We start from the raw sequence: 24,885 nt of genomic DNA, 5'->3' as shown, positions 1-24,885 counted from the left end.
GGGGAACTCATCAAATTTGCAGATGACACTAAGCTGGCAGGAATAGCCAACAGCCCAGAAGACAAGCTCAGCATCCAAAAAGATCTTGACAGATGAACAATTGGCACTATCCAACAAAATGAAATTTAATGTGCAGAAAAGCAAGGTTTTACACCTAGGCAGGAAAAACCAAACATACGAGTGCAGATTAGGCGAAACCTGGCTCAAAAAACAGTAACTGGGAGAGGGACCTTGAAGTCCTAGTGGACGATCTCTTGACCGTGAGCCAGCCGTGTGCAGCAGCAACCAAAAAAGCTAATACAATCCTGTGTTGTATAAACAGAGGCATAATCAAAATCACATGTGTGGTCCTCAATGGAACTGCATCTACATGGAGGGAAGTGTGTAGTGGGGTGCCCCAGGGCTCTGTTCTGGGCCCAGTACTCTTCAACATCTTCATCAACGATTTGGATGAAGGGATAGATGGGGAACTCATCAAATTTGCAGACGACACCAAGCTGGCAGGAATAGCCAACGCTCCAGAAGACAGGCTTAGGATACAGGAGGATCTGGACAGACTTGAACACTGGGCGCTACCTAACAAAATGAAATTCAATGGTGAAAAAAGCAAAGTTCTACATTTAGGCAAGAAAAACCAAATGCACAAGTACAGCATAGGTGGCACCATGCTCAATAGTAGTAACTGTGAGAGGGATCTCAGAGTCCTAGTAGACAATCACCTAAATATGAGCCAGCCGTGTGCTGTAGCAGCCAAAAAAGCCAACACAGTGCTGGGCTGCATTAACAGAGGGATAGAATCAAGATCACGTGAAGTATTAATACCATTTTACAAGACCTTAGTAAGGCCACACTTGGAATACTGCATCCAGTTTTGGTCACCACGATGTGAAAAAGATGCTGAGACTCTAGAAAGAGTACAGAGAAGAGCAACAAAGATGATTAAGGGACTGGAGGCTAAAACATATAAGGAACGGTTGCTGGAATTGGATATATTTAGTTTAACAAAAAGAAGGACAAGGGGGGACATGATAGCAGTGTTCCAATATCTCAGGGGCTGCCATAAAGAAGAGGGAGTCAAGCTATTCTCCGAGGTGCCTGAAGGCAGGATAAGAAGCAACAGATGGAAACTGATCAAGGAGAGAAGCAACTTGTGAACTAAGGAGAAACTTCCTGACAGAACAATAACCAGTGGAACAACCTGCCTCCAGAAGTGGTGAATGCTCCAACACTGGAAGTTTTTAAGAAGAGACTGGACAAACATTTGTCCGAAATGGTATAGGGTTACCTGCCTGAGCAGGGGATTGGACTTGATGACCTCCAAGATCTCTTCCAACTTTATTATTATTATTATTATTATTATTATTAGTAGTAGTAGTAGTAGTAGTAGTAGTAGTAGTAGTAGTAGTAGTAGTAGTAGTACCACTTTATAAGCCTTTAGTAAGACCATCCCTGAAATACTGCATTCAGTTTTGGCCACCACATTAGAAAAAAGATGCTGAGAGTTGGAAAAAGTGCAAAGAAGAGTAACTACTGGTAAGATGATTAAGGGGCTGGAGATAAAAATATACCACGAACGGTTGCAGGAATTGGGTACGGCCAGTCTAGAGAAAAGAAGGACGGGTGTGACATGATAGCAATCTTCCAGTATTTGAGGGGCTGCTGTAAAGAAGAGGGAATCAACAAGCACCAGAAGACAGGACAAGAAACAATGGTTGGAAACTCATCAAGGAGAGATGCAACCTGGAATTAAGGAGAAACTTCCTCACAGTGAGGACACTCAACCAAAGGAACAGAACTTGCTTCAGATGTTGTGGGGGCTTCATCACTCAATGTTTTTAAGAGACTGGACAGCCATTCATCCGGAATAGGGTCTCCTGCTTGAGCAGGAGGTTGGTCTAGGAGACCTCCAAGGTCCCTTCCAGCTCTATTCTGATTGATTGATTGATGGGGATATTGGTTGGTAAGTGAATGTACTTTCATATGCAGATCTTTCCGTTTGGCTGAGAAGTCAGAAAATCTGCAGCAAATATTGGAGAGATTATATGAGGCAACAAGGAGAATGGATGGGAATTCAAAGTTATAGAGGATTATATAATTATGTATGTTATATACAGTTATATACTAGGATGGGCTTCATATTTAACAGGAAAGATGAAGAACTACAAGTCTGTGGCTGGATGGCAGGACTCAGATGTTTGGGGTGGAGTCTGTTTAATACAGCTGTCTGGCTGGGGCCTCAGTGTGATTTCCTTATTTCCTGTCTCCAGTTTCGGAGGTTACTATTTTGGGGAGGCTGTGCATGCATGGCTGTGTTTATTTCCACTCGGAGATGCCCAGTGGGATGAGGTGGGGGGCTCTAACCGGCCTAGAGTGACAGAGTCCAATAGAGACCCTCCCTGATGCCCCCAGCTGGCAATGGCAGAAAGGGTAGCCAAGCCAGAGGCAAAAACCAGCCTCCCACCCCAGCCCCTGCCAAGTCAGGAGAGCCCTTCTGCAGCCGGTTTGGTTTGAAGAGGAGTCCAGCTTGGTGATGTGGACAGGCGCCTTCCCGGTGGTGTCGACGGCAGAGGGGCCTGGAAATCGGAGGGAGGCAGTGGTGACGTGGAGCTTCCAGAAGGATCCCTGCCTGGAAGGGCTCCCTGTGGGGGCTAGCTGAGGGGCAGGAAGGGGGAGGAGGGAGATGCTCCAGGCCACAGCAGCAGCAGCAGAAGCAGCAGCAGCAGCGCCCGCTCCGGGAGGAAGCCAGTGGAGGAGGATCGAACAGCAGCGGCCCAACCGCAACAGTTTCCCTGCCAGGGAACACATGGCCCAGGATGCTGCTTCTCCCTGAGGGGGGGAGGGTGCCGAGCAGCATCTGTCCCAGCCAGGGGGAGCCTGCAGGACCCCCAAAGGGGGGGGAGCTGCTCCTGTTCTTCTCCCCTGGCAGGAAAGCCCCCTTTCCGCCTGGGGCTTTGCCACTCCAGAGATGAATGTGCTAGAGACCCCTTGGGGGCTCCTCAGGGAGATCAGACAGCGAGAGCCATGCGTGCGAGTGTGTGTGTGCGCGTGCGCGCGCGGTGTGGCAGAAGATCCAGCCCTCAACACTTTCCAGAGGAGAGGCAGAGGGTTCCTCCTCATCCACAGGGCGGCCCTCTCCCTGCCCTCGGACAGAGCCCACCTCAGTGGCCCCGTCTGGCTCCTGCCGCTGGCCCTGCCCATGGGGAGTCTGCTGAAAACCTGGCTCCAGCTCCGGACTGGGAGCGTCGGGCACCGGCCAGGCTGGCACTGTCAGACGCAGATCAACCGGCTGCCCAGCACAGCCTTCAAATAACACGGTTGGTTTTGCTGGGGAGGCCGTGGCGCCGGCCCAGCTGACCTGGCCACTTTACGGAAACCGGGAAGAGGTCGCTTCTAGACGGCGTCCAAAATGCCCTTTGGGGGCTGTGCCCGTGGGAGGGGTTCTTTTGCCTTCGGTCCCCCCAGAAAACCGTCCCAAAGAAGAGTAATTGGGGGACTCTGCCACACCTGGGAGTCACACAAGATCCCTTCCCTTCTCTCGGATTTTTTAAATCCTGTTGCTTTGTTCTCATTTAAAGGAATTTTGGACTCTTTGGGACATCCTGTTGTTGCTGTTCGCTCTGTGTCAAGTCAATGCTGCTTTCATCTCTGGCTTTATGGTGTTGATTTTGACTGGCTGCGTGTGGATTTGGCTGAAGACGGCCGATGACCGCAGGGCCATTTGAGCGCTATTGGCTGCAAGTGACGAGTCGGGCTTGGACGCCGTTTCCAGGAGCCGTCGGGGGCTGCCAGATTTTGAGCAAGTCCTGGGACGCTGTTAGCCTCCCCCGACTCCCCCACGGCAGGCTCCGACACGGGAACTGCTGATCCCAGGAGTTTGGTCAGGAAGCTGCCGTGGACTCATTTTCGGAGGGCTGGAGGAGCCTCCGAGGAAACGCTGACGCTGCAAGCCGCCTGCAGCCTCTCCTCTGGAAGGCGGCCGGAGAAGCCGGGAAGGGCCCGACGGCGCCCATGAAGACGCCTCCTCCTGCTGCCTCTTTGCGGGCTCCCCTTCAGGACTGGCCGCCCCCACCCCCACCCCAGGTGGCTCTAGCATGCCTGGGCACCCCAAGGGATGCTGCCTTCCGTGGGGCAGAGAGAAGCTCTGCTTGGGGGACACTTCCACACTGGAGTGTCTGGAGGCGCCCCTCCTCTTCCTGGGGGGGGGGAGACTATCTGCAGAGCAGAGCACCGGGACAGAGGGGGCCAGCTGGGCCTTCAGCCAGGTGGAACCAGAGCATGGATTCCAGGGAAATTCTCCGGGAGGGGAGGGGGCCAAGATGGGCAGAAGAGAATTGGCTTTCTTAGGGAGGGGCTCTGGCAGGCCAGTCAGCAGAGCCCCCAGGAAAAGGGGTCTCCAAAGGAAGTCTCCTTCCCACAGGACGCAGCTCCCCCAGACATTCAGCAGGATCCTCACTTGCAAAGGGTCCAGAAACAGGCCTTACTAAGGCTAATATTTCTTGTGATTTTGGTTCTATGCCTCTGTTTATGCAACCACGGATTGTATTAGCTTTTTGGGCTGCTGCTGCACATGGCTGGCTCATAGTCCACTAGGACTCCAAGGTCCCTCTCACTGTTGCTGTTTTTGAGCCAGGTTTTGCCTAATCTGTACTCATACACACCCTTGGTTTTTCATGCCTAGTTAAAAACCTTGCTTTTCACCACATTCAATTTCATGTTGTTGGATAGGGGCCGTTGTTCAAGTCTGTTAAGATCTTTTTGGATCCTGAGCTTGTCTTCTGGGGTGTTGGCTATTCCTTAGTATCATCTGCAAATTTGATCAGCTCCCCCTCTGTTCCCTCACCTACAATAAGTCATTGATGAAGATATTGAAGAGTATCGGACACTGTGACACCCCACTACTTACTTCCCTCCATGTACATGTAGTACCATTAAGAATGACTGGTTGCATACAGTTTGTCAGCCAGTTACAAATCCATCTGGTGGCATGTTGTCTATCCTACATTCCCGTATTGCCTTTCTATAATGCTATCCTTGGTTAGTATTAACTTTGGATAACAGCATGTGTGAACCAAGCCCTCTGGCTCAGCCACTGCAGGATGCAAACCTAGAAAATCGGTCCTTTCATTGTCCAGGTGATGCCTGTTGCTTCCAGCTTCCTTGTCCTCTCCTGTGAATGCTGGAAAGGCCCACAGGGTTAAAACTGCAAGGAAGGAGGGCCAGGAGAATAACCTCCACTGCTGGAGCTGCAGCCAGGGAAAGAGGAAGCAGCTGCAGCTGCATGAAAGGTTGACATCTTCACAGAGCAGAGCATCAGACTAGAGCTAGATGATCTCTAAGGAGACCTATTACTTTAGGAGGAACTAAATTGGCAGGCAGGCAGGCACTCTCCCTACTTGGGCTGCCTACATTCCCTCCGACCCTGGTGCACAGCGTGAGTCATCGCTGCAGCTTCCCTTCCTTCCTTACCTCCGGTCGTGTGAATCCAAGTCCCAGGTCAGCACTTTAAGAGACCCCAGAGGGAGGGAGGGAGGCTGGCTCTCGGGCGGGTCTCTTTCTCCGCTCCTCCCGCTCCTTGCTCGGTTGCAGCAACCTGTGACGCTTCGCCTCACTGGTGCTTTAAATAGAGGGCGGAGGAAGGCGGAGGGTGGCAACGGAGCCAAAGCGCGGCAGTCCTAGGCACGGCGCCGCCGCCTTTCCTCGCTCTTTCCTCGGTAAGTGCCTCCCGGTGCCTCTGCGGCGAAGGCGGCCTGTTCCCAGGGCTGGCGGCGGGACGGGACGGGACGTGGGGGGTTCTTCCTTTCGCCTTTCCCTTCCCTTCGCCGCTCGCGGGGAACCGAACCGTGAGACTGCAAGCCAGACGCCAAACGGAGGACGCGGCTCAAACAAAGACAACACAAGTGATCGGAGCCCCCTCCCGCCCCGAGTCGGGGAGTGGGCGTGGGAGGGAGATACTAAATTCCTTCTGTAAACGAGACCCCCCCCCAAAGCGCTCCTCGGAGCGACGCCTTTCCGAAGCGCTTCTGAAGTGCGGGGGGGGGGGCGTGGACGCCGCGCAGGAGCTGCGCCGGAGAAGAGCTCGTCCCGCGCCGCGAACTGCTTCCATATGGCCGGGGCGAGGCTGCGGCGTGGCCAGATTCCTTCCTCGGGGAGCCGGCGGGGGGCTGATCTGGTCCAGCTGCCGCCGCAGGCAAAAAGTTCTGCTTTGGAGGATGCGCGCATGTCCGGAGCGGGCGGGGCGGAGCGGGAGGGGCAGCGCGGGATCCCTCCCAGAGGGATGCTCTCGAGAGCGCGGCCGCGGGTGGGTGGGCGGCCTGGAAACCCTCGGAGCCGACCTCCGCTTCCCAGAGAGCAGTTCCCAGATGGGGAAGCTTCTCCCCGCCACTCGATTCCGCACGCACAAACACACGCGCGCGCGCGCGCACACACACACACACACAGCGGGAGTGGGCTTGCGGGGTTGATTGGGGTCCAACGCTCCCTCTCAGGGAACGGACTATGCATGTTTAGAAACACGCGAGGCCTGTGTTCGCACAACACACTCCCTGATCTCATACAGACTTCGCAACTGGGATTCGCACAACGGCAGCCTTGGTGGCTCTTCCCTCGGATTAGGGGTCTGCTGTGTGAAACTTAGTTGGGATCGATTCGCGCTCAAGACGTTTGCGTACCCGGAGAGCGAGCGAATTCGGGAACCTGATAAAGCCAAAGGACTGCGACCCTGGAGCGTTGCAGGCGAACGCGACGGAGCGGCTGGGCGGGTCCAGGCGGGGTGACGCCTCTCCCTCCTGCCGGGCCGACCGGACATCGCGAGCCGAGCGTCTGCACCACACGCCGCCCCGGGGGCTCTGCTGCTCTTGCGGGCTGGCTCTGCGCTCAGCAGTTCCCATGACTCACCGGTGGCGAATGCGCTCCCGGTGGCGAATGCGCTCCCGCGGGGTGTGTGTGTGTGTGTGTGTGTGTGTGTGTGTGTGCGTGCGCGCGGGGGGGCGGGGCTGCTCCGATGCCTCCCCCGTCCGCTTGCCCCCCTCCCCGGTCTAGACGCTAGTCCAAGTTCGGCCTGATGGGATGTAATTATGGTGGCCGCAAAGGCCTCGCTCAGAGTTTCCAGGCGGAGGCGACTGTTGGCGGGCGGGGAAGGAAGGCGCGGCCCCCGGCGAGGGAAAGACCTCTGAGAGGTGGTCTTCTGTCTCCGTCGCCCCCTCCCCTGCTCTGCGGTCCGGGACGAGGCAGCCGGCGACTCCCGGCAGCAACGGCCAGGGTCCCGCAGCGGGCCCTCCATCCCGGTTCTCCCGCCAGAGCCGCGCAACGCAGGGCGAGGAGAGCTGCTGTCCGATAAGTTTCGGCCAAGCAGCCTGGAGTGACTTAAGGGGGCCGCAGAGATGGACCGTCTCCCAGAGAGAAAAGCCCCCCCCTCCTTTGCCCAAAATTCAGGAGCCCCTCCCTTCAGCAGGGCTGGTCTAGATCTGGTCCAACCCCCTGCTCAAGTAGGAGACCCCATCCCATTTCAGATAGACAGCTGTGCAGACTTTTCTTAAACACCTTCAGTGATGAAGCACCTACAACTTCTGGAGGCAAGTTGTTCCACTGGTTAATTGTCCTCACTGTTAAGAACTTTCTCCTTAATTCCAAGTTGCTTCTCTCTTTGATCAGTTTCCATCCTGCCCTCTGGTGCTTTGGAGAATAGATTGACTCCCTTCTCTTTGTGGCAGCCTCTCAAATACTGAAAGACTGCTATCATGTCCCCCCCTAGTGCTTCTTTTCTCTAGACTGGCCAAAGCCAATTCCTGCAGCCGTTCTTCATATGGTTTAGTCTCCAGGCCTTTAAACAGTTGCTCTTCTTTGCACTTTTTCCAAAGTCTCAACATCTTTTTTTGTATTTTTCTATGACCTCCCTGATGGATACCTGGATACCCATCCAGCCTCTGTCGCCAAATATGCCCCCCTTCTCCCCCAGACACATGGCTTTTTTCCCATGTCTCTAGAGCAGCGGTTCTCAACCTGTGGGTCAGGACCCCATTTGGGGTCGAACGACCATTTCACGGGGGTCGCCAAACAACGCAGTCCACCATTTCCCCCCCCTTTTCCTTGGTTGTGCTGCTCCCTTTTATTCTATTGGCTGTTGAAAGCCAATAGAATAGACTCTCTTGAATAGAGTCTAATTCTATTGGCTTTCCAAAGCCAATAGGAATTGTCCAGGCTGTTTCTGCCCTGCTGAGCCCACCAAAAGTCCCATTCTGCAAAAGGTGCTGCACCAGTTGAGTAGTCCTCGACTTACGACCGGTTGGGTAGTCCTCGATTTACGACCGGTTGGGGGTCGTGGCATTAAAAAGGTTGAGAACCACTGCTCTAGAGTATCATATCAGCAGATTCTGGTTAGGAGGGGTTTTCAGCGTAGCAGAGATCTTCCTAGATACAATTCTCAAGCTTCAGTTAGCTCATGAGATTAAAAAACAAACAAGGTATTTCTTCACAGGCTAGCACGTCTTCTTACAGTTCGGTAAAAAACAATAGATCCTTTTTCCCACACTTCCCATAGAAGCGGTACCTATTTATGCGAGGTGGGCTGGAACTGGGCAAGAACGGGAGCTCACCTCGTCATGCTGCACACGGGTCTCGAACCCAAACTGTGAACTTTGCAGCTCGGTTCTGCTGATGGGCAGTAAATAACCAGAAACTTTGGGTTCGTGCAATCGCCGCCCACGGGAGCGTCTTTGGCCCTGCTCTGCCACCGACCGTGGTTCTTCCAGGCCACGGAGCGTCTCCTGCCATCTCGTTCTGGGCCCCAAAGGTGGACGCATCAGCGCTGCAGGAGCTGCTGGCGGTCCTCCATCCGTACCCTCGGTTGGCTCTCCTCTGCGATGGCCTCCAGCTTTGATGGACAGAGATCTCCTGCCCACCAAGGAGGGTCGTGGATCTTGTCCAGTTGCTGCCCTTAATGGATTCCACCCCCCACCCCACTCCAAGCCAGGGGTAGCAAAAGGCTTCGCCAATCATGCCGCGTTCAACAAACCAGCCTGACATCCGCTCGTCTTCCCCAGCTCAGCCAGCCGGACTAGCCCGGAGTCTTCCGCAGTGAGGAGCAGACAGGTGGGGGAATATACATTGGGGGTGGGGGGGGGCTGGAGGCCGAGTGCTCGGAAACTGAGCTAGGGTGGGGGAGGGGCGCAGCAGGACCACACAGGCAACCCTCTCCCTGCACTTCGCTACCATTTCGTAGCCGTCCGGCGGGAGGGGGGGCAGCCCGAAACTGGGCTTGCAAGCGCGATGCCCCGACCTGCTTGGACAATTCGCTCAAATTCCCGCGGTTCGCTGGCCAAGCCGCCCCCATCGGACGCCCGACCCTCTCCGGAAGGCTCCGGGTGCCGCTTTGCCAGGAGGGCGGGAGATGAGAGGGGAGAGGCGAGGAGAGGGCACCCGCTCGGTGCGGGGCCGCCCCAGAGTCGGGTCTCACGCCGGTGTCTCTTTCTCCGCAGGTAAGATGGCCCTCCGCGCCGCCCTGCTCCTCAGCTTCCTGCCGTCGGTCCTGGCGGGCGGCGGCTGCCCCCTCGAGTGCTCCTGCTCCCGGACGGCCCAGGTGGAGTGCTCGGGCGCCGAGATCTCGGAGATGCCCGCGCCGCTGCCCGGCCACGCCATGAGCCTGCAGGTGGTCAACACGCGCCTGGCCGCTCTGGGCCCCGCGGCCTTCGGCAACGCCTCGCAGCTGCTCGCCCTGAGGATGGAGAAGAACCTGCTGGAGCGGCTCAGTCCGCGCGCCTTCCGGCCCCTGGCGGCGCTCCGCTACCTGAGCCTGGCCAGCAACCGGCTGCAGGAGCTGCCGCCCGACGTCTTCCGGCCGCTGGCCCGGCTGGAAGCGCTGCTGCTGTCGGGGAACCAGCTGCGCCGCATCCAGCCGGCCCACTTCGCCGGGCTGAGCGCCCTCAAGGAGCTGCAGCTGCACGGCAACCGCCTGCAAGCCGTGCCCCCGGGCGCCTTCGACCAGCTGCCCAACCTGGCCCGCCTCAACCTGGCCCGCAACCAGCTGGTGCGCCTGCCACCCCGCCTCTTCACGCCGCTGGCGCGCCTGCAGGTGCTGCGCCTCTACGAGACCCAGCTGGCCGAGCTGGCGCCGCGCGCCTTCGACGGGCTGGGCGAGCTGCAGGAACTGGCCCTCTACCAGAACCGGCTCCGCCAGCTCCCCGCCGGCCTCTTCACCGGCCCGCACAGGCTGCAGAAACTGCTGCTGTCCGGCAACCTCCTGGGGGCGCTGCCCGAGGGGCTCCTGTTGGGCCTGCCCGAACTCTCGCGGCTCTCGCTCTTCGGAAACGCCCTGCGCCAGCTGCGCCCGGGCACCTTCGGCCCGATGCCCCAACTGCGGGAGCTCCGGCTGGGCGACAACCAGCTGGCCTCGCTGCCCGGCGGCGCCCTGGCCAACCTCACCGCGCTACAGGTGCTGGTCCTGAGCAGGAACCGTCTCGGCTCGCTGGCGCCCACCGCCTTCGCCGGCCTGGAGGGCCTCGAGGAGCTCGCCCTGCACTCCAACCGGCTGGCCACGCTGGACGGGGAGCTCTTGCGCGGCCTGAGCTCGCTGCGCAACCTCTCCGTGCACAGCAACCGGCTGGCCGCCTTGCCCGCGCACCTCTTCCAGGGGACCCCCGGCCTGCGTGCCCTTCAGCTGCAGAACAACTCGCTGGAGGAGCTTCCCGCTGGCATCTTCGACGGGCTGCCGGAGCTGCGCGACCTCCAACTGCACGACAACCCCTGGCGCTGCGACTCCGCCCTGCGATCGCTCCGGCGCTGGCTGCGGGAGAGCAGGGCCACCCTCGGCGGAGAAAGCCGCCACCCTCGCTGCGCCGCGCCGCCTGGGCAGTTGGGCCGGTCCCTGCTGGAGCCGGAGACCACCACCTTCGGTCCCGGGACCTCCGCGCTGCCGGAGGGCTGGGGAACCGTCTGGAGCCGCAAGGAGGCCCCTTCGGAGCATCACCCGACGTCGCAAACGCTGTCGCCCGGACGCTGGCAGCCGCCGCTGGATAGCGAGCCGGGCAGCGCAGAGATCGCGCGGGAGTTCCCGGAGGAGCTCCCCGAAGCGGGCCGAGGGGGAGGCGGGATTTGGGGCCTGACTCGCACCCAGACGGGGGTCGTGGTCACCTGCCTCGTGGTGGCCTCCGCCTTGCTCCTGGGGATGGTGCTGGCGGTGGGCCTCTACAGCTCCAGGCGGAAGCGCTCCGTCCGGGCTAAACCCTAAGTCCGCCACGGGGCTCTCCCTCCAGCACTCACCGGCTCCCGCTCCACCCCGCCGGCCCCGGCACGGGCTCAGCAGCGACCGGCCGACTTTTGAACCCGCGCAACTGAGCCCAGACGGACGCTCGGCGCTTCTTTGGGGCAGTTCCGCACCTTCGGCCGAGAGACGCCCAGGAGCGCCTTCGCAGCAGGACGGCTAACAAGGCCGGGCGCCGCCTGGGCCCCACACTGGGAAGTCGGGGCAGCTCCAGGCACTTGGGAAGAGGCGCCAATTCGGGCCCGCACTTTCTTCACGCAGGCCGAAGGAGCAGGACCCCCATGCAACCCTTCCCGTCTCCAAAAAGGCGCTGGACTCCGGGACCGTCGATCCCAGGCGGCGGGGTCTTACGCGGCTCACCTCCGACCAAAGGCCGGGGCTTCTGGGGCGGGTTGGGGGGCCCGGGGGTGGCGCGGTTCTCATGGTTCCCTAAGAGGTGCCCAGAAGATGGCAGATTCAATCTAGGGAGGAAGACCCTCCCCTGCCCCGACCCCGGAAGCCCCGTGGCCGGGAAAGTCGCGCGCTGGCCTGGGAATTAGGGTCCCGCCCTGCTGGGGAAAGGCCCGAGGGGCTCCCGCTGCCTTCTCGGGCGAGGCTGGCGCTCCAGGCGCACCCGGCATCCACCGGACGAGCCGACAACGCCCAAGCGATTGGATGTTGCGGAAGGCGAGGCGCCCGTTGTGCGACTAGAGCAGCCTGGTTCTGCGGGAGCCGAGGAAGGGAAGGACCGCGGGCGCTGCTGGGGCGATGAGGGCTGGGACTGGGGCGCGGAGAGTTTCCCGAGCGGGGGTTGGTGACGCCGGAATGGGGTTTGCATCTCCCGGGAGCGCGGAATCGAGCAGAGACGGGACAGCTTCCGCCGGAGAGCGAGCCCGGAGACGCAGGGACAGGCCGAGCGCGCCTTCTCCGCCGCCCCAGGCTGGCAGCTCCGCCGGCGAAGAGCGGCCCGCAATGACGGCAGCGCCTTCGCGGCAGAGGAGACGGTTGGGGGGGGGGCAGCTCTGGGAGGGAGCAGACGAGCCTCGTGAAGGCGGCTGTGGAGGAGAGCCCGGGCCTATTAAAGCTGCTGTTCTCGCTTCATCTCGCCCCCCGCCCTTTTCTGCATTGCCCTCCCTGGCCTGGCCCCGAGTGGGGGTGGGGGGAGGGCGACGGGGGTGGTGGTGCAGAACTCGCCCAAGGCAACGAGAGGAAGCAGGGAGGTCTGGCTCAGCACAGTATCCGCCTGGGCTGCGGGGGGGGGGAGTGTGTGAGATAGCAAGCACCCCCGCTCTCCCCCTCCCCCGGGACAGCTTGTATATCGTTCTCTAGCGCATGTTTAGTGTCAGGAGAAGCATTTATGTCCCCCCCCCCCAAGGCTGATACATTGAGTTGCCAAGCCAGGCTGGGAGTTCAGCCTCAAAGCTCTTGGTGTGTACACCCCCGCCCCCCCGCCCAATCTGAATCTCAGCTGCTGCTTCACCAGGTTCACACGTCATACAAGCTCGCTCAAGCAAGTACCCAGCAGCTGCGGTTTCCCCAGGAAAATAGAGCAGCGCCGCCCCCTCCTGAAGGCTCACCGCTTGGCTAGCGCTGCCCATCCAGAGCGGCCACTGGGCAAAGCGGAGGAGGGGGGGGCGGGGCCTCTGCAGCGGGAGAATCCCTGGGAGAGTCCACTCGCCCGCCCGCCCCGATAGCTCTGCGGCTGTCCTCCATCCGTGAGACTGGGGGGCGACAGCAGTCCCAGAGAGGGGCGAACCCCCCCCCTGCAGGGCAGGCCGGCTGGCCAGCCAGAGTTCCAAACCCGGAAAGAATTGTGTGTGTGTGTGTGTGTGTGTGTGTGTGTGTGTTTTGTTGCCAGTGGAAGAAGGGCCTCACAAGTGTTGCCCCCGCAGGACTGGGATGAGCATTGGAACAACACACAGACCCCAAGAGATAAAGACGGGAGTTGAAGGGGGAGGGGAGGGCCAAAGGATGGTTCAGGAGAATTTCCTGAATCATTCCCCCCCCCCATTCTGCCACTCTTTCAGCAAAAAGCAAAACATGGAAGCAACTACACCCACCAAAAGACACCCCCACCCCAATTCCCATTTCCGGCCCTGGGTTGTGTTTAGCAAAGTAAGAGAAGGGGAAACCCCACCCCACCCCAAGGCTAGTGAGAGGATTCCGGTGTGCCTGGGGATGGTGGGATGCGTAGCCACCCTGAGGCCCCTCGTGGATCAGGGGAAGGCAGCCAGGGGGTTGCAGCCCAGGCATGGGGGTCACAGGTGAGGGGAAGGTGGCAGAAGACCAGTCCTCCTCCCTTCCATAGAAGCAAGGGCAATCCTTGGTGGATGTTAACAGAGTTGGGCAGGCATAATAGCATTCACACAACATATTTAACCTGACTCCATTTCACTGAAAAAAAATCAAGAAAACAAATGCAGGAGGGGCTCCCAGGATGTGCAAAGCTGCAGGAAAAATCTTTTGTGCCAGATTCAGCTACCAGGGCAGGTGCCTGCTCGTTGTGACATGACCTGTTGTATGAACACAGCCAGCGAGAGCCCCCCCTCAAGAACCAGGCCAGGCAGTGATCTGGAAGTGGTTGGATCTCAGCAGAGGAAGCTGTCCTGTTCCCTGCCTGGGCTCAGGGGGCCAGCCCCCTGCCCCTCTGGGGCGCCCAAGCACTCTGGGACTGGAGGATCCGGGAAGGCCACTGGGGCTCTGTGGGGCTTCTTTCCAGGGACGGCTGCCCAAAGGCCATGCAGCTGCCCCCAAAGTGCTTAGCGCCTCTCCCCTTCCACCCCCCAGGGCCTCCCTCCCTCCCCCAAGGGGAGGCACCCTTGCTGCTGTAGCTGTTGACTGAGAGGCCAATGCCTGCCCTGCTCCCCTCCCGAGGTTGCCAGCCTTTGCCCCCATCTCTGGAAAGCAAAGTCCTGCAGCTGCCTCTGCCCACTGGGTCACTGACTCAGCCACCCAGCGGACCGAGCGCTGCTCTTGGAGGTCAGGGCCGGGGGGAGGGGGCTTCCTTAAGCACCTGGTTGCACAGAAGGTAAGTGAGCAGCGGGGGAGCAAGGCCTGGGCAGGGCAAGGGGCTGTGCATAGGGGGGGGTCTCATCCTCCCACCTGCCATGCTAGTACTTCTATCCTCCACTACTGAGATTGTATAGAATTTCCAGAATTCTGAGATAAAAAAAAATGCAGGAAAGCCCCGCAAAGTGCAACATTAGGAAAGCAGAAAGAAAATGAACCCCCCCCCCATACACACCCAACCTTGGAAAACATCCCACGTGGCCTCCTGTGTGCCCTTCAGCCACTCCTTGTGCATCGCTGCCTCACTGGGGGGTGGGGGATGGGGCTGCTGCTCCTTGTCCGGCATTCAGTGTGACTTCCAGTCACCCCTGTCATTCCCCCCCCCCTTCCCAAAGACTCTGTAGGGGATCCGGACCCAAACCACATCTGTTTCCAGGGAAAATCCACCCTGGGCCAGGAATGCCTGTCTGGATATCGGGAAGGGTGCGGGTGGGGGGCCTCCGTGGCTTCCTCTCTGCTCTCCAGAGAGGAGCTTGGGTCTGAGGAACAACCAAAGGAGAAAGGACCCCATTACTTTGGAAGCATCCTGGAAGTCTGCAACAAGGCAAGATTAGAGTCAAGGGCTTAATGAATGAATCGGTTTCATTATGTGCCTAAATAAACACAAGGGAACTGGAGGGAACTTTAAAGGCCATGTAGACCAGCTGCCAGCTTTGTGCAGGATCCCCTGGTGCAGCTATAACAGGGGTTCTCCAGCCCCTGAGTCCTCCAGCAGAGAGCCCAGTCCTGAGGCAGCCTGTTCCACTGGCTCCTGGCCGGAAGAATCAGGCCAGGCCTCTGAGCACCCTTCGGGCACTTTGATCCGCTAGTTCTGGCTCTGCCCTCTGCAGCCATGGGAGTCCATCCATCCCCTTCAGGCGGGGGGGGGGATGTCGCATCTCCCCCCCCCGCCTTGCGTGGGCTGAGCATTCCCGGATCCATGCAGAGCTTGGCCTGTGGTTCTTTCCTCATCTCGGTAGACCTCTAAACTGGCACCGGTTGGCTGCTGCCCTTTGCCCAGGCTGTGGTGCCCAGAACTGAACCCGCAGGCCAAGCAGGGCCTGGCCAGGGCAGAGGGGAACGGCGCTTCCTCACGCATTGGCTTCCCAACAGGCCCACTTTGCTCCAGCTGCTCTTTCAGTTTGGGAGGTCTGGGCAGAGGGGCGGCAGCGGGGGGGGGGGGGGCAGCACTAGGGTGAGCTGGCAGCAGCTAATTGGCCGCAGGCAGATGCCCGTGGCCAGTTGTCCCATTCCGGCCTTGGGGACCCTCAGTTAAGTTCCATTGTTTGCCCCCTGTCTTTGGGAGAGAAGGAACCTCTTTGCCCTCCTCCCTCTGGGGGGGGGGCTGCATCCCCTGCCAGCATTCTCAGTGGGCCCAGCCCCATTGCTCTCTCCTGCTCAGCCTCAGGGCACTTTTGGCCGATTGGCTGGATTCCCTCTGCAGTGAACCTTGTCTAGAGGTCCCTTCAGCTGTGTGTGTGTGTGTGTGTGTGGAATGGACAGGCAGCCCCTGGCCAGTGTCCTCTTTGATAAGCAGTTGAACGCTCACCCCTCCCTAGGAAGAAGCAGCAGCAGCCGGAGGGGGGGTGTCAGAGTGAGAGTGGGGTTCCTGCTTGGACCCCAGTGACAGCAATTCTAGGATGATTTGACCCTTGACCAGTGCAGCTGCCCACCACAGCATAGGACCAACCCCCCCCCCACACGGTGCCCCTGGGCTCTCCTGCTTAATGTCCCCATGAAACTGCTGGGAGAGGTTGGGGGTCAGTTGTGGGTTCAGCAGCTGATGCTCCCCGCCTTGGTCTGGGCCAGTGAGGTGGTTGAGATCCTGTTGGGGGTCCAGAGACTGGGGGGGGGGGTCTGGATAGGACATACTTGGCCGGTTCCACTGTGTCTCTTAACAACTTTGGGAGGGGGAGATATTTTCCCCTGGTGGAATCACACCTGGCTGCTGGGGCTGGTGCAGCAAAGGGGGGGGGGTCCTACCTACCTGGACCTGCCCCCATCACCTCATGCCTTTCTCAATGCTCACAGTATTATTTTTTAATCCTGTCATTTTTGTATATAATTGAAAGAGGAGAACAAGCCTAATCCTGCCGCCTTCCATTTTTTTCTAAAACAACCCTGTGAGGTGGGTTGGGCAGAGAGAGGGACAAGCCCCATGTGAGCCAGTTGGCTTCCATGCCAAAGAGAGACCTAGAACTCAGTCTCCCGGTTTCTAGGCACCTCCCCACCACACCCAACATGCTCGGGGTGCCTGCCTCTAGAGCAGGGGTCTTCAAACGTGGCCCTTTTATGACTTGCGGACTTCAACACCCAAAATTCCTCAGCCAGCATGGGAGAACTATGGCTGCTTCATGACTTGCGGACTTCAACTCCCAGAATTCCTCAGCCACCATGCCTGGCTGAGGAATTCTGGGCGTTGAAGTCCACAAGTCATAAAAGGGCCACATTTGAAGACCCCTGCTCTAGAGACCCCTTGGGAAAGCAATGGGCAAGGCCTTAGCCAGCAGCTGTGTCTGCAGGTGCCTGACCCCCCCCCCGGGGGGGCCAGAGCCTTCCCGGCGCAGTGCTGAGACTCAACAGCTTCCTGGTCTGCCCACGTTGGCCCAACCTCTCCCGGTAGGAAGCACAGCTGGGGGCTCCCCATTTGGGGGTGGGAGGGTGGACTGCGGCACTTTCCCCTTTCCTGGAACGGATCCAGTCCCTGCAAGGCCCCCCTCCCCGGTTTTATCCGAGACGCCACTTTGGCTTTCCTCTCTGGGAGCTGCAGTGGATGCAGCATCTCCAGGGGGCGCCTTTTTTTCAGGGTGATTTTTGGGTCTTTATCTGATTTTTGTACGCTTCCGGTTTCCACCCAGGCTGTGGATGTCTGGATGGCTTTGGCTGACCGGAGTCTTCTGGGCGAGTTATAGACGGGACCCATCTGAGGGTGGCACCTCTGGCCTGAGTCCCGGATCTCCCCACCGCCCTCCCCTGCCCGCCTGTCTCCTGGCAGCCCCTCCGCCCCTCTGCATCTAAGGAAGTGTTTCTCAGGCGGGCCGCTCGGACTTCTGGCCGGCCACACCTTGAGGCCGCCAAGGCTGGGGAAGAGCGACGGCAGAGTCTTCCTCAAGACCCCTCGCCCACTCGCCCCCCGGTCTCACGGCGGCGCTTCTGCGTTTCCTCCGCAGGCGGAGAAGATGCCCGTCCGGCCTGGCCTCCTGCTGCTGCTGCTGGCCTTCTCGGTGCCGGCCCCGCCGGGGAGCGCCGCCTGCGCCCGCCTGGCCCCGTGCCAGTGCTTCGGTGGCGCCACCGTCTTCTGCTCGGGGCGGAACGTTTCGGGCGTCCCGGAAAAGCTGCCCCCCGAGGCCAGCCAGCTGCTCTTCGTGGGCGCCTCGCTGAGCGTCCTGCCTTGCGGCGCCTTCGCCCCGCGCAGCAACGGCAGCAGCGCCCTGCGCAAGCTGGCCTTCCTGGGCTGCCCCCTCCGGACGCTCCCGGGCTGCGCCTGGGCGGGGCTGCCCCGGCTGCGGGAGCTGGACGTCGCCCTGGCCCGGCTGGCCGGCCTCCCCCGCGGGGCCCTGCGCGGCTTGGGCGGCCTGAGCAAGCTGGCCGTGCGCTTCAGCCAGCTGGAAGCCCTGGAGGAGGGGCTCTTCGACGGCACCCCGGCGCTGGAGGCGCTGCACCTGCAGGGGAACCGGCTGGCCGCGCTGCCCCCGCTCCTCTTCCGCCCGCTGCCCGCCCTGGAGTCCCTCTCGCTGGCTCAGAACCGGCTGGCCCAGCTGCCCGCCGACACCTTCCGGGCGCTCGTGCGCCTGCGCGAGCTGCGCCTGAGCGACAACCTGCTGGAGCGCCTCCCGCCGTGTCTCTTCCGGCCGCTGCAGGCGCTGCGCGAGCTCTTCCTGGACGGGAACCGGCTGGCCGAGCTGCCGCGGGGGCTCTTCGCGGGGCTGGCGCGGCTGCGGCGGCTGCACCTGCAGCACAACGCCCTGGCCCGCCTGGAGCCGCCGGGCCTCTTCGCGGGGCTGCCCGGCCTGGCCTTCCTGCTCCTGCAGGGCAACCGGCTGGCGGCGCTGCCCGCGGGGCTCTTCCGGGGGACGCCCCGCCTGGTGGAGCTCTCGCTGGCCCGCAACCGGCTCCTGGAGCTGCCCGAGGGGCTCTTCGGCGACCTCCCCGAGCTCTCCGTCCTCAGCCTCGCCCACAACCGGCTCGGCCGCGTGACTGCCGGCACCTTCCGGGGCTTGGCCGGGCTGGGCCGGCTGCAGCTCCGCTACAACTGCCTCTCCGCCCTCCCCGGGGCGGCCTTCGCCAACCTCAGCAGCCTGGAGGCCCTGGACCTGGCCCACAACCGGCTGGAGAGCCTGCCCGAGGGCCTCTTCGACGCCAACGAGATGCTGGCCAGCCTGGCGCTGGAGGGCAACCCCTGGCGCTGCGACTGCCGCCTGGCCCCCCTGGCCGACTGGCTGAGCACCATGGAGCAGCCGCTCGGCGCCCGGGTCCTCTGCCGGACTCCCGCCCCCTTGGAGGGCAGGACTCTGCTGGCTGCGAGGGAGGAGGAGCGCCTTTGCCCCTGCCAGCCTGGCAGCGCCCGTTGCCGAGGGGAAGCCCCGGGCCCCCCGGAGGAGACAGGCGCCCTGGGCCGGGAGGCTGAGGGGCTGCCGGCAGGCCCCGGGCGCCCCTGGGAGAGGAAGGCCAGGAGGGGGACGGGATGGAGGATGAAGCCCGTCTGCTGGCCTTTGACTGGACAGCCGGACACGTTCTGACAACGCCCCTCCCCCTGAGTTGGCAAGAGGAGGGGCGAGGGGCTGCGGAGCGGCAGGCAGGGTCCTCCCACCAGGCAGCGCCCTTCCCAAGTGCGGCCATATGCAAGTCCGGGAGCCCCGACATTGCTCGTCCGGGTGGCTCCCCATCCTGGACCAGCTCCTGCTACAGAGGCAGCCTCGCCCCTCCCCCCATCAGGCCCCGGTCTTGGCGGCTCCTGCCAAAGAGCAGATCGCTGGATCCGGCGGCTTCTGTGACACCCCCCCCCCCCCCGCTAGGATTCTCCTTCCTCATCATGGGTGGAGGCTGTTAGAGAAGATCCTTGGGGCTCCTGTGCCCCTTTCTGCAAGAACACGATTCCCCACCCCCAAATGTTTGCCCCATTTCTTTTGGGACAGCTCTGAAGACCTTTGGACTCTCGCTAGGCTTGATGGTTGTGTTGCTGTAAATATGTTTCCCCCCACCCTCTTCCATTTACATTTCTTTTTGAGTTTTGCAGATTTCACACATATTTATAAGTTGCTATTATTATTACTGGCATTATGATGTTTCAGGACTTTCAAATTTGTATGATTGTTGTGTACGTTTTACAGAGGCTGGGTGAAACTCAACTGAGTGTTAATCAAACCAAAGTTCATGTAATGTGTTTTGCCTAAACCAATAAATCCCTATAGTCAGTTATTACTTGAGCAGTTTTATTTCTCCTTCCTTCTCTCTTAATCGCCTCCCTCTCCCTCTCCACCCTCCTATCCCTCTTAGACTGCCTGCGGGGGGCTTGCAGGAGACGGTGGGTGTAGGCGGACCTGCCTCAGTCTCCCTTGCCTTATGTCCAAGGGGGGGAGGGGAATGCAGGAGGCAGCCTTTCCCATAGTGCTAGTCCTGGTCATTCGTTCCCCCCAAAGAGCGGCTCCCTCCAATTTGGCCCCACTTGGATGCTGAGGTCACCCAATGAGGAACCCCCTAACGTTGCCGGAAGAAGGAGCCCCTGTTCCTGCAGGCACCACCTGGAGTTGGGGGGTGGGGGTGGAGGGAATGGGCAGGGATCCTGGCCCTGCTTCTGGGGAGATGGGGGCTCCCACAGCCAGGGGGTTTCTTTCTCTCCCTTCCGCTCAGCCTCGGCAGCACCAGGCTCCTGCCAGCTCGGGGGCTTTGACTACTCTCCGCACTGCGGAGAGTGGGTGCCAACGGAAGGGCACTTCCTCTGCCGAGGGAGGGGCAGCTGAGCCCCGATGTGCCCCTCCGGCAGAAGAGAGCAGAGCCGCCAGCAGTGACTCCTTATCAGACCAAGGCAGGGAGCGAAAGGTGCCTTGGGTTGCACCCAGATCTCCTCCACCCTTCCCAGACGTCTCCGGGGAGATAAGGGCCACCTATCCCTCGGCAGCCCATCTGGGTCAGGGGCAGATTCTCCAGCGAGGTGAGTGGTGCGATTCTCAGACCTCCGGCTTCTCTGGGCCTGGAAAGTCAGCAAGGAGATCCAGGGGCTGCTGAGCCAACAGGTGGGTCCCCTTAGCCTGTGGGGAGGCCCTGGAGGGAAGGGTGGACAGCCTGTGTCGCCTTTGCAGGGCCAGACGCTCCCTTCTGGCCTGGGGGTGGCTGCAGCAGCACAGAGCAAGAGGGAGGACGGGGGGGGGCTGGGCACACGAGAGTGGCCGATTTGCTGGCCTTCACACAGGAAGGAGGCGCATACAGGGCCCTCTGGGCAAACCCATTGAGCAATGGCTTGCAAGGATTAAAGCAGCAAGTGGAGAGTCTGTCAGGAGGGTCAAACCGTTGAGTCAGCCAAGTCTGAGACATTGCAGAGGGTGCTGGCAGATGCAGAGGTTACCTGTAAAAAGGCTCAGGGCTTTTGGTCTCTTCCAGCATGTGGCTCAGGACCCCCATCCTGGTCCTCCTCCTCCTCCTCCTCAGGGCCGGCCGAGGGGACCAGGATTGCAGTGGCGCTCCGAACAAGAGCTGCCCCCATCAAGACATCCAGAGGGGCAGAGGCATCACAGAGATCCCCAAGTCCGTTTCTCCCGTTGTCACTGAAATGTTCTTTATTGAGACCAGCATTGCGGAAATCAGGCGGGGGGCCTTCGAGAACATGTCTAACCTGGTGAACATTGAATTCATAAACAGCAAGGTTGAAAGAGTGGAAGCAGGAGCTTTTGATAACTTGGAGAAATTGATGAACTTGGAAATCACGGGGGCCGAGTTAGAGGCTCTCCCTGTGGGCACCTTCCGGTCCCTGGCTCACCTGCGGAAAGTGAACCTGAGGGACTCCCACGTGAGAAGGATCGAAAAAGGGCTGTTTGATGGTCTTGGGGGTTTGGAGGAGGCTTATCTGCATCGGAACGAAATCGCCTCTCTCCCTGACGGAGTTTTTGATGGGCTCCCTAAACTCTCCTTGTTACATCTGGGGTGGAACCAGATCTCCAACATCTCTCCGGACCTCTTCAAGCAACTGACCCAGCTGAAGACTCTCCGGCTGCAGAACAACCAGATCGGGAGTCTAGGGGAGGGGACCCTGGACAGCCTGCAGGATCTAGTGGAGCTCAATCTGGAGAGCAACAGGATCCAGTCTCTCCCGCCCAACTTGCTGAGACAGCTGGTCAATCTGGAGAAGATTTTCCTGGACAAGAACTTGATTGAAGTTCTCCCAGATGAGATCTTCCTTGGACTGAGAAACGTGAAGCAGCTGAAGATGGCCTCCAACCACCTGAAGGCCCTCCCGCCCTTGGGGCCCATGCGGCTGCTCAAGGAGCTGGACCTCAGCAGGAACAAGATCTCCTCTCTGGAGAATTTGGCAGCCGCTTCCCTTCCGTCCCTGACCACGCTCAAGCTTCAAGAGAACCTTCTGGAGACCATCCCCACGGGCCACTTTGACCCCCTGGGGAAGCTCACGGCCCTGCATCTTGGAGACAACCCGTGGAGGTGTGACTGCCACCTCCTCTATCTTCATCAGTGGATACACAATAATGCCAAAAGAATAAAGGACACCAGGAAGATCATCTGTAGGAGCCCCGGAGACCTGGCTGGGAAAGCAGTGAGCTCACTGTCAGAAGACCAGCTGCTCTGTTTAACAACAACTGCACCCATTGTAACCACCTTCAAAGCCGCCCCCTCGCCCACATCTGCTTCTCCATCTGCCACCCCTGCCAGGGGAAGCACAGCAGGTGCCTCAGCTTGGTCCATCATGCTGCCGGAGACCAGCCCCTCGTCTCAGACCTCGGCTGCAGCTCCTCAAACCCATCCTGCTAAGAGCACACACATCACGAGTATCAGCAGGACGTGGTCCACAACCGCCCCTACGAGCCCCCAGCCCCCACCCCCCAGCTCCTCCCTGGCCCCCACCCAGAGTTCCACCTCTGCCAGGACAAGTCCTGACATCACAACCCTTCAAGCCACAACTTCCACGAGTTCTCTAACCACAACCAAAGATGCCACAACTGTCTCTGAGATTTCATCCACAGCCCATGAAACGACGTCTACAAATACTCCAGCCACAAGCACGGAAGCCACAACTGTCCTTGAATTGCCTTCCACAACCCTTCAAGACACAACTTCCATGAGTTCAACCACAACCGAAGATGCCACAACTGTCTCTGAGGTTTCTTCCACAGCCCATGAAATGACATCCACAAATACTCCAGCCACAACCACAGAAGCCACAACTGTCCTTGAATTGCCAGTCACAACTTCCATGAGTTCTCTAACCACAACCGAAGATGCCACAACTGTCTCTGAGATTTCTTCCACAACCCATGAAACGACGTCCACAAATACTCCAGCCACAACCACGGAAACCACAAGTGTCCCTGAACTGCCTTCCACAACCCTTCAAGACACAACTTCCATGAGTTCTCTAACCACAACCGAAGATACCACAATTGTCTCTGAGATTTCTTCCACAACCCATGAAATGACATCCACAAATACTCCAGCCACAACCACAGAAGCCACAACTGTCCTTGAATTGCCAGTCACAACTTCCATGAGTTCTCTAACCACAACCGAAGATGCCACAACTGTCTCTGAGATTTCTTCCACAACCCATGAAATGACATCCACAAATACTCCAGCCACAACCACAGAAGCCACAACTGTCCTTGAATTGCCAGTCACAACCCTTCAAGACACAACTTCCTTGAGTTCTCTAACCACAACCGAAGATGCCACAAGTGAGATTTCTTCCACAGCCCATGAAATGACATCCACAGATACTCCAGCCACAACCACAGAAGTCACTGCACCCCGGGACATGCCCACCAAGACTCCCCCCACGGCTCTGACCAACATCAGCTCAGCAAGACTCTATGAACAGTTTACAGTCCCCAAGAGATCCACAGAAAGCCAGGATCCACCCACCCACCCTCCTGTGATCACCACGTCATCCGTCTGTAGGTCCAGACCCCCGGCTCCAGAGCCGCTGACCAGGCAAACCTTGACAGTGCCCAGCATCACAGCCCCCGGGGCGACGCTGGCACACACGCCCGTTGCAGGGTCAGCCCCGGTACTGCCATCTGCAGCAGATCAGCCCTTTTGCCCTCCCTCCTCCCTCTCTCCTTTGCCCCGGAGTGTTGGCAGCCCCCTTTCCCCCAGCCGGCCTGCCCTTGTGCCCCAGCAGCACTGGGCCTGGGGTCTCCTGCTGAGCTCCGACTACCAGTATTGCCCAGTGTTCCTCCTGCTGTATCTCTCCATGCTCTCCGTGAGCATCTTCTGCGCAGCCGTCTTGGGGCGCCTGGCATACGCCCTCCACAAAGCCACAGAGCCGGTCCAGCTGCCTTGCAGGCCAGTAAGGCTGGTGCACGTCAAGGCCAGGCAAGGGAGGAAGTGAAGTCTGGGGGCAGAGAGGCAGCCTGCAGTCTCTCCCACAGGAGCCCCTGCCCTGTGGCACGCCCGCTGAGACCCAGGCTGCTTCTTGCTAACACTGCCACCTCCTGGAACCCAAGGGAGAGGGCAGAGGGGGAGACCGCAGCTGTATCCCTACCTGGCACCAGACAGGCTTTGTTATCCATCATGTGGTGGGGCTATGATAATGCTGTCAGAACCCATACCTATACCTATAGGGTCCCTTATCCTTTCCCCCTCCTCCATTTCTTTCTCTCTACATTTCTTCCTGACCCAAATCCCACTCTCTTCTCTTCCTGAGTTCTGCCATACTGGGGGGGGGAGGGGGAAGTGCTGGAGGGTTATTGCCTTGATTTCCTCTATCGCTACACTGTAACACTTTGCTCTCCTGTATTATTTTCTGTGAACTTTCCCATCCCTTAATGTCAGCTAGCAAAGGGAGGGAAAGAATGGAATGCAACCTCCCTGGACTGGTTTATCTCTGCGCTCTCAAGGGAAGGTGTGAAGAGCCCCCAAAACATCACAACTACAACCAGAGATGGCCTGATGTTATCTCCCCTTTCCCAGGAGGAGCTTAACACCTGGGAATTGGGCCATTTGAACCGGATGAACAATGGGGTGGGGTTTTGCTTGGGACACTTTTACCTATTGATCTGAGTGGGAAATCCTCAGATCCTGTCTAGTGTGCCTGCTATCAGCTTCTCCTAATAAAAGATCCCTTTGGAGGAAACTGCTTCCATGAGATCTTGGGATGAGGTTTTGACTTGGGCCCTGACTTATGCACTTGGGATGCTAAAAGATCTCCCATACCACAGAGAGGTAACCTCTGAGATGCCCCCCCCCCCCCAAACAACCTATGAACTGTTGAAAATCATCAGGAAACCTTTACAGCCAGCGGGATTAACCCTGAGTGGCAACAGGAGAAAGAATCAGCCAGAAATGGTGGCCCAGGGAAGCAGACTGCTTCTGTCCACTGGCTTGCCCTATTTCAGAGACTTCCTAGGGAGGGGTAAATAGTAATGAGGTCACATGGGGGG

The 24,885-nt window shown here is 59.2% G+C and overlaps 2 protein-coding genes across 3 annotated transcripts; both read left to right on the top strand.

The window, feature by feature from the left end:
- Positions 1-5,272: 5,272 nt before the first annotated feature.
- Positions 5,273-19,159, top strand: LRRC15 (leucine rich repeat containing 15). Its single transcript, XM_039341418.1, has 5 exons — positions 5,273-5,711; positions 9,474-11,209; positions 12,082-12,237; positions 14,079-14,261; positions 17,452-19,159. Exons 2-5 carry the CDS (start codon positions 9,479-9,481, stop codon positions 19,018-19,020), a joined length of 3,639 nt encoding a protein of 1,212 aa, XP_039197352.1. The 5' UTR covers positions 5,273-5,711; positions 9,474-9,478; the 3' UTR covers positions 19,021-19,159.
- A 1,142-nt stretch (positions 19,160-20,301) lies between these two features.
- On the top strand, positions 20,302-24,581 carry LOC120307159 (mucin-5AC-like). Of its 2 annotated transcripts, XM_039341520.1 has the most exons (3): positions 20,302-20,514; positions 20,879-22,898; positions 23,037-24,581. In XM_039341520.1, the coding sequence occupies exons 2-3, from the start codon at positions 20,880-20,882 to the stop codon at positions 23,832-23,834; spliced, it is 2,817 nt and encodes a 938-aa protein (XP_039197454.1). In that variant the 5' UTR covers positions 20,302-20,514; position 20,879; the 3' UTR covers positions 23,835-24,581. The 2 variants fall into 2 exon arrangements, with proteins under 2 accessions (XP_039197454.1, XP_039197453.1); XM_039341519.1 differs by having other exon boundaries at positions 20,315-20,514; positions 20,879-24,581.
- Positions 24,582-24,885: the final 304 nt, after the last annotated feature.

This window comes from Crotalus tigris, unplaced genomic scaffold (genome assembly GCF_016545835.1).
Source record: "Crotalus tigris isolate CLP2741 ecotype Arizona unplaced genomic scaffold, ASM1654583v1 scf7180000017765.3138416, whole genome shotgun sequence".
Classification (NCBI taxonomy): domain Eukaryota; kingdom Metazoa; phylum Chordata; class Lepidosauria; order Squamata; family Viperidae; genus Crotalus; species Crotalus tigris.
Note: the sequence above shows the minus strand (reverse complement) of the source record. Positions and strands in the feature narration are given on the sequence as shown.

Coding starts and splice junctions, on each gene's coding strand:
- LOC120307159 (XM_039341519.1), top strand. CDS start 20,880: ATGTGGCTCAGGACCCCCATCCTGGTCCTCCTCCTCCTCCTCCTCAGG.
- LRRC15 (XM_039341418.1), top strand. CDS start 9,479: ATGGCCCTCCGCGCCGCCCTGCTCCTCAGCTTCCTGCCGTCGGTCCTG. Junction 11,210..12,081: donor GGCGGAAGCGCTCCGTCCGG/GCTAAACCCTAA, acceptor ATCTCCCGGGAG/CGCGGAATCGAGCAGAGACG. Junction 14,262..17,451: donor AGCACCTGGTTGCACAGAAG/GTAAGTGAGCAG, acceptor TTTCCTCCGCAG/GCGGAGAAGATGCCCGTCCG.